At 39.6% G+C, this 16,591-nt stretch overlaps 1 protein-coding gene across 2 annotated transcripts in view; it reads right to left on the bottom strand.

The window, feature by feature from the left end:
* The window catches only part of dnah5 (dynein, axonemal, heavy chain 5), a 352,727-nt gene that overhangs the window by 186,858 nt on the left and 149,278 nt on the right, over positions 1-16,591 (bottom strand). For both annotated transcript variants that reach the window (XM_072575131.1, XM_072575132.1), the window contains 9 exons: positions 16,186-16,421; positions 15,379-15,597; positions 15,048-15,110; positions 12,974-13,212; positions 11,113-11,353; positions 9,729-9,928; positions 8,092-8,245; positions 6,144-6,307; positions 3,046-3,202 (listed from right to left, as the gene is read on the bottom strand). In XM_072575131.1, the coding sequence (XP_072431232.1) occupies positions 3,046-3,202; positions 6,144-6,307; positions 8,092-8,245; positions 9,729-9,928; positions 11,113-11,353; positions 12,974-13,212; positions 15,048-15,110; positions 15,379-15,597; positions 16,186-16,421 (1,673 nt within the window). The remainder of the gene's footprint in view (positions 1-3,045; positions 3,203-6,143; positions 6,308-8,091; positions 8,246-9,728; positions 9,929-11,112; positions 11,354-12,973; positions 13,213-15,047; positions 15,111-15,378; positions 15,598-16,185; positions 16,422-16,591) is intronic.

Raw genomic sequence — 16,591 nt, 5'->3', positions numbered from 1 at the left:
AGTTCAAGACAGAAAGAAAGTGAGTGAGCGAGTAATTGATTGTTGTTACCACAATCAATTTTCAACATGCAGGTAGACTGGGAGAATCAGGATGGTATTGGACCTCAAGAAAGAGACTTTGTGGAGTGCCTCAGAGATGGATTCTTAGAACAGCTGGTGCTGGAGCCTACCAGGGAGAAGGCAATTCTGGATCTGGTATTGTGTAATGAACCAGAATTGATCAGGGACCTCGAAGTGAAGGAGCCATTGGGAAGTAGTGACCGTAATACAATAAGCTTCAATCTGCAATTTGAGAGGGAGAGGGTACAATCGGAAGTGACAATATTTCTGTTGAATAAAGGTAACTATGGAGCTATGAGGGAGGAGCTGGCCAAAGTTCAACGGTGCAATACCTTAGCAGGAATGACAGTGGAGGAACAATGGCAGATATTTCTGTGTATAATGCAGAAGATGCAGGATCAGTTCATTCCTAAAAGGAAGAAAGATTCTCGGAGGAGGCATGTGTGGCCGTGGCTGACAAGGGAAGTTAAGAAACATATAAAGTTAAAAGAGAAAAAGTATAACATAGCAAAGATAAGTGGGAAAATGGAGGACTGGGAAGCTTTTAAAGAACAACAGAGGATTACTAAGAAGGAAATACGCAGAGAAAAAAATGAGGTACCAAGGTAAACTGGCCAAAAATATAAAGGAGGATAGTAAAAGCTTTTTTAGGTATGTGAAAGGAAAAAAAATGGTTAAGACTAAAATTGGGCCCTTGAAGACAGACACAGGGGAATATATTACAGGGAACAAAGAAATGGCAGAAGAATTGAATTGGTACTTCAGATCTGTGTTCACTGGGGAAGACACAAGCAATCTCCCTGAGGTAACAGTGGCTGAAGGACCTGAACTTAAGGGAATTTATATTTGCCAGGAATTGGTGTTGGAGAGACTGTTAGGTCTGAAGGTTGATAAGTCCCCGGGGCTGGATGGTCTACATCCCAGGGTGCTGAAGGAGGTGGCTCGAGAAATCGTGGCTGCATTGGTGATTATTTTCCAGCATTCGATAGATTCAGGATCAGTTCCTGCAGATTGGAGGGTGGCTAATGTTGTACCACTTTTTAAGAAAGGTGGGAGAGAGAAAGCAGGAAATTATAGACCAGTTAGTCTGACCTCAGTGGTGGGAAAGATGCTGGAGTCAATTATAAAGGATGAAATTACGACACATCTGGATAGTAATAACAGGATAGGTCAGAGTCAGCATGAAGTTATGAAGGGGAAATCATGTTTGACTAACCTTCTGGAATTTTTTGAGGATGTAACTCTGAAGATGGACGAGGGAGGTCCAGTAGATGTAGTGCACCTGGACTTTCAGAAAGCTTTTGATAAAGTCCCACATAGGAGGTTAGTGAGCAAAATTAGGGCGCATGGTATTGGGGGCAAAGTACTAACTTGGATTGAAAGTTGGTTGCTGACAGGAAACAAAGAGTAGTGATAAACAGCTCCATTTCGGAAAGGCAGGCAGTGACCAGTGGGGTACCGCAGGGATCAGAGCTGGGACTGCAGCTTTTTACAACATATATTAATGATATAGAAGATGGTATTAGTATTAACATTAGCAAATTTGCTGATGATACTAAGCTGGGTGGCAAGGTGAAATGTGATTAGGATGTTAGGAGATTACAGGGTGACCTGGACAAGTTAGGTGAGTGGGCAGATGCATGGCAGATGCAATTTAATGTGGATAAATGTATGGTTATCCACTTTGGTGGCAAGAACAGGAAGGCAGATTACTACCTAAATGGAATCAATTTAGGTAAAGGGGCAGTACAGAGAGATCTTGTACACCAGTCAATGAAGGTAAGCATACAGGTACAGCAGGTAGTGAAGAAGGCTAATAGCATGCTGGCCTTCATAACAAGAGGGATTGAGTATAGAAGCAAAGAGGTTCCTCTGCAGCTGTACAGGGCCCTGGTGAGACCTCACCTGGAGTATTGTGTGCAATTCTGGTCCAAATTTGAGGAAAGACATTCTGGCTATTGAGGGAGTGCAGCATAGGTTCACGAGGTCAATTCCTGGAATGGCGGGACTACCTTACGCTGAAAGACTGGAGCGACTGGGCTTGTATACCCTTGAGTTTAGAAGACTGAGAGGGAATCTGATTGAGACATATAAGATTATTAAAGGATTGGACACTCTGGCGGCAGGAAACATGTTTCCGCTGATGGGTGAGTGCCGAACCAGAGGACACAGCTTAAAAATACGGGGTAGACCATTTAGGACAGAGATGAGGAGAAACTTCTTCACCCAGTGAGTAGTGGCTGTGTGGAATGCTCTACCCCAGAGGGCAGTGGAGGCCCAGTCTCTGGATTCATTTAAGAAAGAGTTGGATAGAGCTCTCAAGGATAGTGGAATCAAGGGTTATGGAGATAAGGCAGGAAGAGGATACTGATTAAGGATGATCAGCCATGATCATATTGAATGGTGGTGCAGGCTCGAAGGGCAGAATGGCCTACTCCTGCACCTATTGTCTATTGATGGTCTGAGAACTACAGATAACAGGGATTTTCCTGTATATGGTCTTTTTAGGACAATCACTCAAATTAAAATACCTTTTTTTAAAAGGTGTTGGTCTCCAGGGGGATTGTAACATTAAATTAGTTCTCAATGACCTCAAAATTAATTTAGAGAATATGAATTTCAAATTGATCCTGGAGTTTAGATTGTGTCCTGGCGCAGATTTCCCATGTCTCTGTGTGCCATATATTGTTTGGTTTTCTGAGGCACCAGCAGCAAATGCTTAATGTATACTCTTCAATTTTAAGTTCTTTTAAATAAATGGACATAAATCTGTCAGCTTTTATTAAATACCAGTTATCCTCTTGGCTTGATTTTCCTTTTTGCACTACACCAGGTGATTACAGTGTCTGAGCACAATAGTGGACTACCTACCCTCTAATGCCCTAATTTTAAAAAAATTGCAGAACTAATCTCAATTTTTTTCTTAACACGAAACAATAGAAAGCAAGAATCTAATTCATTCAACTTATTTGTTCTGTGCCTTACCCTATCATGGAACTGAGCAGTTTTGATGTTATCAAAAATATTTAATAGGTGTGCTTGAATAGTATGAGAATCCGAAGCCTGACCGAGAATTTCGAGAAGTGCTGGATCAGATACAAAAAAGAACCGTGGAAAAAGCAGTCGTTTCTTTTCAAGGTACCTGTAACACAACAAGATAACCAAAGTGAAAATATCAAGAATCCATATCATAATTTTTTAAATGTAAATATTTATTGAAAAATGTTTCACTCTTTCACTAAAAAAACCCGAAAAGTTATAAAAGTACAGAAAAGTAGAAATAATATCGTACTATTGTATTACAGCAATGTTAACAATAAACTGCCTACTACTCTTCAAGATTCAAATGTCTCATATTTACTTAACCCAAATTCAAATAAACTCAAATTAAATAAAATAGTATTAAATAAAATTCCAATCCACTAAGATTAAATACATTACATTGCACTACATTACATTAATCCACTTGCTGCACCTCCATGGGAGCAACAGGTATTATACCCGTAGTTACTAGGCCTCTTCTCCGCCTCCCACCCCCCGAGTGCCTGGACCACCATATATGGCCCTCATGGCTATATAAAGGCCTTAATCAGTACTGCTGACAGATACATGTCTATGTAATTTAGAAAGGACCACCACGTCTTATACACCAATGCAATACCAAGCCTATAAGGCCCAAGAACCCAAAAGGGAAAAGGACAAAGAAAGAGAAGATAAAAAAATATATATTATGCCATTGTCTGCACACATCTTTTCCTCTTTTCCCCTTGGTCAAAGTCTATTATTTCAGCGAGTTCAAAACTTCTTTTACTTTTTCCACTGGGTCAAAGTTGTAGACAGCTCCCCCATAATTGAAACATAACCCTGCTGAGTACCTCATAGAATACTGAATGATTAAATCTCTTAATTTTTTTTCAGAACAACATCAAAGATTTACCTTTTCATAATTATGGCCCTAGAAAAGTCATAAAACAAATTATCCAGAAACCTTTATAAACCAAAGCCTGTGAATGCCCTCCCAGTCTTCTGGCTGTTTCTACTATTAATTGCTTTTCCTTGTAGTGCTGGAGTCATACTAGGACTGGGCGAGGGCGCAGGGCCAGCCTGTACCCGTGCATCACGATCCGGTGGGCCAGCTCCACACTCACCCGGTCCGACTCGATTTCCAGCCCCAGCAATTCCTTCTGAGAAATTCCGCAAGGTTTTCACCCTCCTCACGCTCCAGAAGACCCATGATCCGTCAATCTTTTCTCCAACCGCAGTTTTCAAGGTCGTCTACTTTCCAGCAGGACCCGAACCTGGCCTTCCAAGGTTCAGACTCACCCCTCGGAGCTCTCCATCGTGGCCTCCAAGGCCACGGTCCCTTGTTCCACTGATTCTAACGCGCTGATCCAGAGCCGGGATCTCCTGCTCATGTTTTGTCAGTAATCGGCTCCAGCACTCCTTTGATTCTTTCACAGACTTTTGCAAACTCCATGAGTAGATGCTGCTGTTCCACTGAACTTAAAGGCGCTGCCGCGGGAGCCAAGGCAACAGTTGCAGGTGTGCCCGACATAGTAAGGGAGTGCCCTGCCTGCTGCAGTCCCCTTGCTCCCTTTCCTTAGATGTCTTCATTTCAGCTCCAGATCTACCAAATCCTATTTTAAAGGGGCTCTAGGTGCTCTACCCACTTTATACTACAAATTTTCCTCAGGGGTGACTAACAGTGTGGGGGTGGGTGGGAGTAGGAGCCCACCTTGCCTGAGATATGGTACAGAGCCCAACATAGGAGACTGTTCAGACTACCACCATCTTGAATCTCCCATATCAGAATTATTATAAAGTCAAGTGACGTGTAACAACCCAAGATTGATCCTCCGCAGGATGGTTGTAGGCTGTTGAAAGCTTTGCAGTATTTGGAAATCTGCAGGAATCCCATCTATCACAGTTGGCAAGTTGCGATTTGTTACAAGACTACAGCAAAGGTACAATAAATGTCAGCAGTGTGAAACTCTAGACCATTTACAAATTTCCAATCTCATTAAAAAATGACAGTTTTATCAAAATCAAATGACATGGGAATGTGAGAGTAGAAACTAGTGGCACGGTGGCTCAGTGGTTAGCACTGCTGCCTCACAGCACCAGGGACCCGCGTTCAATTCCTGCCTTGGGCAACTGTCTGTGTGAACTTTGCACATTCTCCCCATATCTGCGTGGGTTTGCTCCGGGTGCTCTGGTTTCCTCCCACAGATGTGCAGGTTAGGTGAATTGACCATGCTAAATTGCCTCTAGTGTTCGGTGCATTAGTCAGGGGGGAATGGCTCTGGTGTGGACTTGTTGGGCTGAAGGGCCTGTTTCCACACTGTAGAGAATCTACTCTAATCTAGTCTTTGCCAGCAGCGCAAAATAGATGGTAGCTCATCAAGTGTGTATTGCACTTACAGCTTGATGCTCAAAATAGTCAATACAATTGGACTGACGATCACACAGGCCATGCAACACGTATCTAAGGTTGCAATTTTTGGTTTGTACCATCGCTTGGGGAAATGTCCATCCTAACATGTTGGTACTCACAAGCTAGATGCTCATGACTAGACACAGCACATCTCTTTTCAGATGAAATCCAGGGCCTAATAGTAGAACACTTCAAGAATTCAAAAGCACAAAAGAAGAATTTTAATTTATGGGGACATAAAAGTGGCAATAGGAATAAGGGCAGACTAGGGAAGGAAAACAAAATCAACCATAGCATTTAAAGTCTATTTCTAACAAGGTGAAGATTAAAGCTTGATAATTAAGAGGCTTTCATTCAACTAGAGATAACTTATCAAAAATATGTTGCATAGAAAAATTCTATTATTTAACATTTCAAATTTAAATGAACTAATTTTACATATAATATTTTTAGAAGCTGAATTATGAACTAGAAAAAAATTAAATCACATTCACATGATTATGGACAATAAATGAACTACATATAATCTTGAGTTTGTTTCAAAGAATTGAGTCAGATATCAAACTTCAAAATCTGGCCTAAATCGTTTGACTGGAACAGACCTGCCTATATCTGTGTTGGCAACAGCAGGTCATGGGTTGAACCTTACCCAGTCAAAGACTTCTGACAGATTTCCAGCTGCTCCAGCAAATGTGGTAAAAGTTGTCCCATGGTTTCATCACCTACACAGCACTGCACTACACTTGGAGTCTCATGTGCCCGAGTCATGATCTTCACCCAAGATTTGTCAATGTTGGAAAAACGTTTGGCTTCCTTTAATCAGGGTGCAATGAGATTGAAAACAAAATAGTTTTAGCAATTGTGCCATTTGCACATCCCTATGTAATATTCACAATATCAGAGATTAACCAACCCAATGTTTCTTGACATCCTTCTCTTGTTTTCAGTTGGGTTGGAGAAGATACTGAGAGAGGACATGATTGAGATATATAAAATTATAAAGGGCATAGATAGGGTAGACAGGAAGAAGCATTTCCCCTTAATGGAGGGATCAATGACCAGGGGCAGAGATTTAAGGTAAGGGCCAAAGGTTTACAGAAGCTGTGAGGGAAATTATTTTCACCCAGTGGGTGATGAGCATCTGGAACTCACTGCCTGAAAATACGGTAGAGGCAGGAAGTATTTTGGAATACTCATAACGTTTTGGAAGTATTTAGATGAACACGTGCAATGCCAAGGCATACAAGACTATGGGCCAGGCACAGGCTAATGGAATTCGAATAATTAGGCAGTTATTTTTGATCAGCGTGACACACTGGGCTGAAGGGCCTTTTTCTGTGCTGTTGACCTCTATCAATCCTGATGTGGAGGTGCCGGTGTTGAACTGGGGTGCACAAAGTTAAAAATCACACAACACCAGGTTACAGTCCAATAGTTTATTTGGAAGCACGAGCTTCCTTATATTTCCTTTCTTTTCTGCTTTGTAACTCTGGGCGGCACGGTGGCTCAGTGGTTAGCACTGCTGCCTCACAGCACCAGGGTCCCAGGTTTGAATCCAGACTTCAGGTGTCTGCCTGTGTGGAGCTTGCACATTCCCCCTGTGTCTGCATGGGTTTCCTCTGGGTGCTCCAGTTTCCTTCCACAGTCCAAAGATGTGCAGTTCAGGTGAATTGGCCATGCTAAATTGTCCATAGTGTTAGGTGCATTAGTTAGAGGGAAGTGGGTCTGGGTGGGTTACTCTTCGAAGGATCGGTGTGGAGTTGTTGGGCCGAAGGGCCTGTTTCCACACTGTAGGGAATCTAATCTAATCATTGAGATATTTACTCTCCCTCTGTTTGACTTTATCTTTTTTGAATCTTGTTGTCATGTGATTTTCAGAACAATCTTTACCTATTATTTTTTATCTGTGATAGGTGGTGAGGGAAGTTAAAGAATCCCATCTAGAATTCTTACAAAAATATTCGTGCATTTAGCAGTGTAATTTATAAGTGCATATCTTGGCCACAAGAGAGTAGCAAGACACTAATATGCTGCATGGTGCAAAAGGACTCATTCAAGATTGGTTCCTACCCAGATTAATTACTCACCAAGCACAATGGGACAAAGAAGGCACATCAACCGTATGAAAAAACAATACTATTACCATGTCAATACTCCATAAAACAGTGGTATGTACTTCAGAACACTTGGTGGAGTGCAATGTTACAGAAATTAGCACCTAAAATAGAGTAGCTTCTCTGTCAATAGTACATTCCAGTGATAACCTGACAAGGTTCATGGGGAATCACTAACAGGACTGGGTCTGCAGAACTGGAGCTAGCCTTTATATGGCAAGAGTAGCGGCTCTATTTTGGTGATCAACAACAATGTTCTTTTCTAGTAGGGTTTCCTGAGTTATTACAATTCATAAGGGATTAGATTAATAATGATTAATTCATGAATAATTAATTATTAGTTTTGTCCACTGCATTTCATTTCTTTTGGTGAACTTGCGTGTCACGGACTTTGATAGCTTCCAAAGAAAACTGAATTTCATCTCAATTTAGGGGATGCAATGGATTTCATTTCAATAAAACTCCAACTAGTCACTTTCATACCTTTGGGAGTTGTTTAGCAATGTCTCCACCTACAAATACAGCTTCCAAATAAATCCACAAGTTCTGCACAGTCATCCAGTTCTCAATAATATCTGTTGTGTTCGATAGATTGTGGACCCATTTCTGAATCTGTGCCTTGAAAGGAGTATTGTACCTGACATAAAATAAAAAGCACAACACAAGCAAATGAAATACATCAAAAGGAACAATTGCAGAATTACTTGGCTTCCCCATCCATGTTATCGATAATTTTAAAATATATGCATATTTGTTGAAAGGATTTATTTACATTCGGCCAAATCTTCCAATTCGCGAATATCAGAAGAGATCAAACATTCTGTACCACTGAGATACACTTCAGGACCCTTTGGAAGTTTAGATGTAAAAACCTCAGTGAGAATTGGCCAGGCAGTTTCAATATCCAGTGAGCAAATCACCTGCATCCCTGGGCTCCCCATGAATGTCTTGAACACGAAGTCAGGGAGAGTCTTGAACAGTCAGGGAGAGTTGGAACATAGCTGGTGCACTTACCTGAATATATATCCAGAGATCGTTAGACAGTAAAACCAAGTCTAATTCCTAAATAGCTAATGGCATCCACCACACGCACAAAATCGCCCACCCAGATCCCCGATTGCGTTCTTTCCCTGATCATTTGACCACGCTCATGACCTCTAGATTATGTCTCCAACATCACTAGCTACCTCTTGACCGTCCCTGTGTCCACTCAACTATCACCCTGAGCTCCAGGTTAACATTTCTCGACCATGCTATTATCAAGCCAACTCCACAACCACCAATTCCCCCTTACCGAACTGGTAACCCTGCCTGGTCTGAATACTGTACACTTCATGCACCTACCATCTACCCAATTTAACCATCAGCTTCATCTTCTTAACCACCTCACTCAACTACTCACTTCACTCACCTACTTCTACACCTTCTCATTCATTCATACATTCATTCATTCAGAGACATGAATTCATTTACACACAGGCTAGATATTTAACATAATGCAGCAGCTTGGGCCAATAAAAGGGGGCATGCCTTGTCTTCCCCAACTCCGTACAATCCGACCAAGTTCCCTGAGAATGTTGACTCCACATTTCTGGGACAGCCAGGATTAAAAGATCCCAGTAGGAACACAGAGCAACATGTGGGTGGCACAGTGGCATAGTGGTTAGCACTGCTGCTTCACAGCGCCAGAGACCTGGGTTCAATTCCCGCCTCAGGTGACTGACTGTGTGGAGTTTGCACATTCTCTTCATGTCTGCATGGGTTTCCTCCGGGTGCTCCGGTTTCCTCCCATAGTACAAAATTGTGCAGGTTAGGTGAATTGACCATGCTAAATTGCCCGTAGTGTTATGTGAAGGGGTAAATGTAGGAGAATGGGTCTGGGTGGGTTGCAGGTCAGTGTGGACTTGTTGGGCCGAAGGGCCTGTTTCCACGCTGTAAGTAATCTAATCAGTTTAGGGACATCTAAAGATACTGCAGCAATCCAACAACCATTTCTGCTCTTCGGGTGAATTGGACTGTTACGTAGTTATTTGATAAAAATATCTAAATCAAGCCATGCAAATCTGTTTTTATGATTGTCATAGACAAAGTTATGTGTAAGGCATCTACGCACTGCTTACCTGTTGCTCAACAGTGAACCCAAGATCATCAGACTGTCATCCATGTTGGCAATGATTTCTGCTGTACTGTCTCCCCTCAGTAAAAGCTCGCCACGTGTTTTGAAGCTTGCAAAAGTGAACGTTTTGCTATCCCATTCTGCTATAACCAGCTTCAGTTTCTGCTCAATGTCTTTTTCCTTCACTGCACTAATGCAAATGTCCTACAATGAACAAAACCGACAACTACCATCATGACGCTTCAACTGGAAGATCTTGCCAGTTTGTGAGAAATTTTAAGTGCAAAAAATATATAAATAAGAAACAACTGTTATGCAATTAATATTATTCAAATATGCATGATTACACTTTCTAATTTTCCCTTCAATTTTAAACAGCTTACGTTTAAAAAAAATGGCAATTATGTGGATACTGGGCATGACATCTGCAAACAGTTGATAGTATAGACTTCCTTCTAGAAACTGAAGTGTTATCTATTTGTCAAATATATTTACAAGTTAGCACCCTGGTCTTTATAGCCCACAAACTAAATTGTGGTTAATTGAGAAATAGTTTACATATCCCAGGGCTTCATTGATGCTACTGTAAACCAGGATTAGTACACATACAACAGCACTGCAGCAGTGCCCTTCCAAATATTTCACTAAAGAGTCCTTCCTGGATTTCATATAGTCCAGCTAAACACAATGAAAGTTAGTAATTCCATAGATGGAGAAAACAAGCTTATCCCTGTTCACCAGTAATAACATAAAGCAGTGAAAATCCAATGCCAATGTCACTATCCCACTTGCACATGAATCATTACAATCTTTCATAGTTAAGGCTCTGGTGTTTTTATGTCAATAAAACTTTTCAGTAAACTTGGTCAATCTAAGTCACCACTGACCACAAGAGAGCATTATGAAAAATTTTATGTTTAAGCACCAAAATCATAGTACAATCCAAAGTTCAGAATATGTTTTAGTTCCTTGACTAAACGTTGTCAGGTACTTCATCTTTTTCATAAATATGTAAGGATCGAATTATTTATATTTTTCATGTTGTAATTAGCATTATGTTGACAATGGAGCTTCTTCCAATCTCATTCTACCTTTCGTAAAAACCTGGAAAACTTCATTGAAAGGAGATACAATAAAGATAATTGGGAAAATTAATGGGTATAGTAGACGGCATTTGTCAAATACTATAAAAGCATAATGCCAGAAAACTGTGTATTCAAAGCATGAAAAGATATCTCCGACAGCTGATCTTAAGAACTGCTCATGCTCTATATTTTTTAATCAGACCGTATAAGTGATATCCAACACCAAATTTATAATATTCATATTGTTCTCTTAGAATATGCATATTACAAAAGTATTCCACTTTTTAAGCATACAACTAATACCTCAATTTCCTCTTTATATTTCAGTATTGAGGCTTCCATTATGTTTCTGAGCTTGAAAGTTTCACTTTCGACATCAAAATGGTGTCCTGTGGTTTCTGAAATTCTTTTCCAATGCCGTAACATCATCGCCTTGTTTGACATATGCTCCAGGAGTGGACAGCACTCACTGAAATCATCAATAGTTTGCTTCAGATCTAGGAACGCTTTCCATTCTTTCAAAGCCCGAGGAAGCCTACGGCATCTGAAGCACCAAAAAGAAAACTGAGCCATAATTTGTACACAGTCATAAACACTTAAAAAGATGTTTATAATTTTAGATTGCTACTTATAATATCACAGCCATCAAAAAAGTTCTTGAGATTATAGTTCAAATATTTTTGTTGTCACATTTTGTTTCAAAGTAAAAAGGAGAATGCTTGCAGAATCCCATCTTTCCAGAATTTGGATTTCTGGCCATTTGATTATCCAACAGGGCATTCAATCCAAATATGGAGAGGTGAAGCATCATGCCAGGAAGCCCAATAGAGCTTGCTCTCAACTATATCATCAATGTGTCTTTTAGGAGTTTATTGTAAAACAAGCTAAAAGAACTTCTGACTGAAATGATAACCCTAGCGTCTTCTAAGCGAAAGAAATGATTTTATTTTAAAATATATTGCAAGTTAATGAAACTGAACCATAACGTATAACATGGCAATTCTGGCCTGATTGATCAGAATGGCTATGGAAGTAATTTGACTTTTAGTCAATGGTGTGTTTGTATTTCTTGCAGCAACAGCAACAGCCTAAGAATCATGTCATAAGGAAGAAAAATATTCTAACAGCGCAGGGAGTGAGCAGCAAGATTTTTAAAATATTGAATTTCTGAGATCCTCCATTAAAATAGTTTCTTTGAATTGTTCTGCATATAACCAGTAACTCATCCCCCGTAGTCCTCATTGATGAAAACTGAAACACAAACAGAGCCAGCCGGTGCCATTGTTTAGCTCTACTGTTAGATTTATAGGAGCCTTATTCTTTACTATGCTACAAATTTAAAAGAAGATCAAACAATCACTATTATGGTTAGCAATTAGAGGACAAGATATACATGTCATTAAAGTATACTGCTTCACATTATAAATACAGTTTCATTTTCAATACAAATTACACCATGGACATTTGCAGGAGACATACTCATCTCGTAATGTGACATTTAATTGCAACACCAACCATCTTCATGATCTTTCAAGAATGACAACTTTGATTTTTATAGTCCTTTTAATGTAAGCCGTGTGCCTGTGTGCTTCACAGAGACACAGGGGAAAATGGACTCCAAGCCAATAAAATTTAACTAGGAGCGATCAAAGACTTATTTAAGAAAGAAAACTTGACAGCAAAAAAAGATTTTATAGGGAATTCCAGTGAGTGTCATGCACACTGCTGAAAACTGCAAGCAATTGCAGGACAAAGTTTAATGTGGATGTACAATAGGATTGATTAGGACAGGAATGGAGACAAGAACTTATGAATGGTGGAAGATTACAAGTATTGGGGTAGCACTGGAGTATTAATTGTTAAAGTGTTGAGGATTAGAGCAGCAAATCACCTGATGTAAAGGCAGATGTAAACAATATCATGCAGACAGAATTAAGCAGTCCATGTGATGAAAAGCATATGAGGTCAGAAGCAAAAAACAGATAATTTAGTTCCTGAAGATTCTGAACAATGAAAAAAGCAGAATATCTGCAGCTGAATGAATAACTTGTTTAACAATATGTTAGAAACTCTTATATGCATGAACAGAACAAATTTAAAATGACAGCACAATGAACATTTTCAGGGGACAAAAACATTAGTTACTCCAAAAACTAATATTTACCTGGTCTGAAATTCCATAAGCTCGTTGTTGATTTTTTCAATGTTGACCTCTGACCACAGGATGTCATAGTAACTATTGACTGTATTGATCACATTGTTATACAATCCATATAGCTTTTGGAGTAAAGCCAACTGTTTCCTTATTTCCAGCAGCTGGGGATACTCAGTGACAGACAAGCCAAACAGCTCCTCACCACCTGTATATGTGATGTACTTACGAAACAAGTTGTCAAATTTATTCTGGTAGCAAAACAAAATACACAAGTCCTAAATATTAATGATTTGACGATCAATACATGTGGTAAAAAAACAATTCCCCTCTGTGAGTCAGCAATACAAATGCTACAGACAAAGGCCATTATGACAACTTTCGGTAATGTCCATGAGCTTACTTGGTACCAAACTAGCAGTGAACATGCGCATGGGCCATTCCAATGCAGACTATGCCCGAAATCGTTTTTGGTAGTCACTAGCACTGATGTAGGGAGTATGCAAAGAAGAGAATTATGACATAATTCAACTAATTTAACATCAGTAGTGCCATTTTAAGTTGAATGCTCCAGCTAATAGTTTTTCTTAACCTTGCAGTCATGCATTCACTCACAGGATGGATTAGTGTTACTTAAAGGCATTACAAACTACCATCTACCAAACTACTAGGGGCGACATGGTGGCCCAGTGGTTAGCATTGTTGCCTCACAGCACCAGGATCCCAGGTTCAATTCCAGCCTCAGGCAACTATCTGTGTGGAGTTTGCACATTCTCCCGTTGTCTGTGTGGTTTTCCTCTGGGCGCTCTGGTTTCCTCCAGATGTGCAGGTCAGGTGAATTGCCCATAGTGTTAGATGCATTAATCAGAGGGACACGGGTCTGAGTGGGTTACCCTTGCAGGATCAGTGTGGACTTGTTGGGCCAAAGGGTCTGTTCCCACACTGCATGGAACCTCAACTAATCAAGTTAGATGCTGAATGATTTCCACTGACTGTTGCTAAGCAGCAAGTGGTGGTTGGCATTCTTATTTTGAGTTGCTGAAGATGACAGGACGTGGCGTGGAACATGATGAAGCCCTAGGCTCTAACTTCAAGGGTTCTGCACAGACAACTTAATCCCAGTGAAATATGCATCCCCATCCTGGCCTGCTGCATGACCAGGAAACTGATCAGAGGCAACACAAAGAACCATAAGCTGTTAACAGAGGAAGGAAATGGAAAAGCAGAATAGCTCTCTGTAGGAGGCAGCATTCCCCTAATCCCCTCTGAAAGCACTTCATTTTCTTTAAACTTACTGAGTAATAATGTGACATGTTTCTGCTTTACTGTGGGTGCTAGCAGAAATCTTCCATTTCCTATGGTAGATCTACTGCCTTGGGACAGGATGGTGACAACTCATCGGTTGTGAGGATGACTGAGACCATGAGATTATTTACATCATGTCACCTCCTGGCTCAAGAGGGTGATATTTTGATCTCCGGTTTGTCTTCCACCATTGCCTGAGGAAACTCAACAAACAGCTGGATACAAAGAGGTAGCAGAATGGAGCAAGTATACATCTCAGGCAGGATCACAAACAGAAATCCATGAAGGGTGCCTTTAACTGCATGTACCTCACCATGTAGTTGAGCAATAACTGGAGCTAGCCTTGCAAAAACCTGTTAAGTCATGAAGGCATTCAACAGTACATTTAGCACTGACTGCATATAGAACAATAGCAATAAACAGGCAACATTAAATTTGCTTACTGTCTGCATTGGAAGGATCCAACACAGTCTGGTCTTATATTATGACGCCCCAAAACTGTATTTGGGGATGGATCCAATATTTTCACCTTGCACTTCTGCAGAACAAGGAAATGGAATTTGTAAAAATGTATTGTTCCCTAACATCCTCTGTCCATTTATTTGTATACTGACTCAACAGTCAATATGATAGATACATGACTGGTCTAGCAATCAATGGTCTGAAAGTTTAAAATACACCATAGTGATTTATGAAATTAAGTTCAATAAAATCTTGAAAGCTGTGGGCAATATCTAGCAAAACATTCATAATATCTATGACCATAACAATGAGAATATACCTGAAAGATTATGAGTCGGTCACTGGCATCCTGTGGTGCCAGGCCTATAACCATTGGTCCTTCCTATAGTAAACAGAAATAAGGCTTACTAATGATGTTGTGAACAGTTAAGTAATTATGAAATTTTCTAATAGGCAAGGTCTCAAAATATTGATCAACAAGTGACTACTATGTAACATTTAGAGCTATTTTCAGGAAAAAATGGTTTGAAATAAATTATTCCATCTTTCTAAAATATGGAAAATTAGCAAATCTTTTGAATATATTTACATATATTTCAATCAGCAAAACAAACATTGATTCACTCATTCTAATTGATGTTTTAGCGTACCTTTTCATAATCTGCATAAAACTCATTACAGTCATCAATGAACGTCTGCACATTGTTGATCAATTCTCCTCTGAAATTTGGCTGTAGGGCAACTATTTCATTCTGAATCTCACTTGCTCGCACCAGCAGTTTTTCCCAAGTGTAGCGAAGCGTGTCTACTTTCTCTATCTCTTCCTTAGCCACAAGCAATTCATATTTGTTTAACATTGCATAGGACTCCTATTAAAATAGCAGAAATAGTTTTCATGGGATAATTCAATCTTATATAATGGGCATGGATAGCCACAGGGCACAAAAAATTGCAAATAGTAATACACAGGGAAAAATTGAATGATGGAGTTATTTTTATAACCTTTATAGTCTACATAAAATGATACCACAAAAAAAAGTCCAGCAATAGTGTGAGCAGAGAACCACAAATAGCAACTTGTGACTCACATGTATTAAATCATTTTGTTCTCAATGAAAAAGCATTATAGTAACAATTTGCTCTTTCTAAATCACGTAAAAAGGGGAGGATGACAACATAATTTGTACCAGCCACTGAAACAAACTAAAAGCCTCTTTTAATTTTGTTGCACCAAAATTACTGTATGGCACTTTAAATTACACAATATAAAACTTCCTAATGAAGAAAAATAAATACAGATGCTGCACATTTTCAGGTAATATGAGTAAACAAATCTATGCTGAATAGTCCTTAAGAACTATCACTATCAGCATTCAACAACATTATTTAGACTGTTTTTCTCATACAAGCATCATGTTAAGGGAACAAAGAATTTCTAAACCGAAACAAAGGTTTACCTCAATGGGTCCTACTTGAAAGTCAATGGAAATTTGTTGTTCTCTTATTTCTTTGAGTGCAGCCATGGCTATTCTAATATCATCCAAATCCTTGATAGGCCGATTCAATTTTTTGCTGACTTCCTCTATAAATGTAAAAACGTTCTCCATCTCAGTCCTATACTTTTTATTGCAGTGTCGACCCAAATCAATCATCCAAACTTTGGTTTCTGAAGTTAGTGCCATCTTGAGATCAGCTGAAAAATGCAACAACTTTTAATATTCTGCTTAGATGGATCAAATTACATTAGAGGCTTCAGATGATTTGGAAAACATGCTAACCAATTAAATGCACCCGGACCTTCTATATTCAGACCTGGATTTAGATTTTACTTCACATCAACTGAAATTTGCATTTTGTCTGAAT

The sequence above is a fragment of the Chiloscyllium punctatum genome, chromosome 8 (assembly GCF_047496795.1).
Source record: "Chiloscyllium punctatum isolate Juve2018m chromosome 8, sChiPun1.3, whole genome shotgun sequence".
NCBI lineage: Eukaryota > Metazoa > Chordata > Chondrichthyes > Orectolobiformes > Hemiscylliidae > Chiloscyllium > Chiloscyllium punctatum.
The sequence above is the reverse complement of the archived record's forward strand: the minus strand, read 5'-3'. Positions and strand labels throughout refer to the sequence as shown.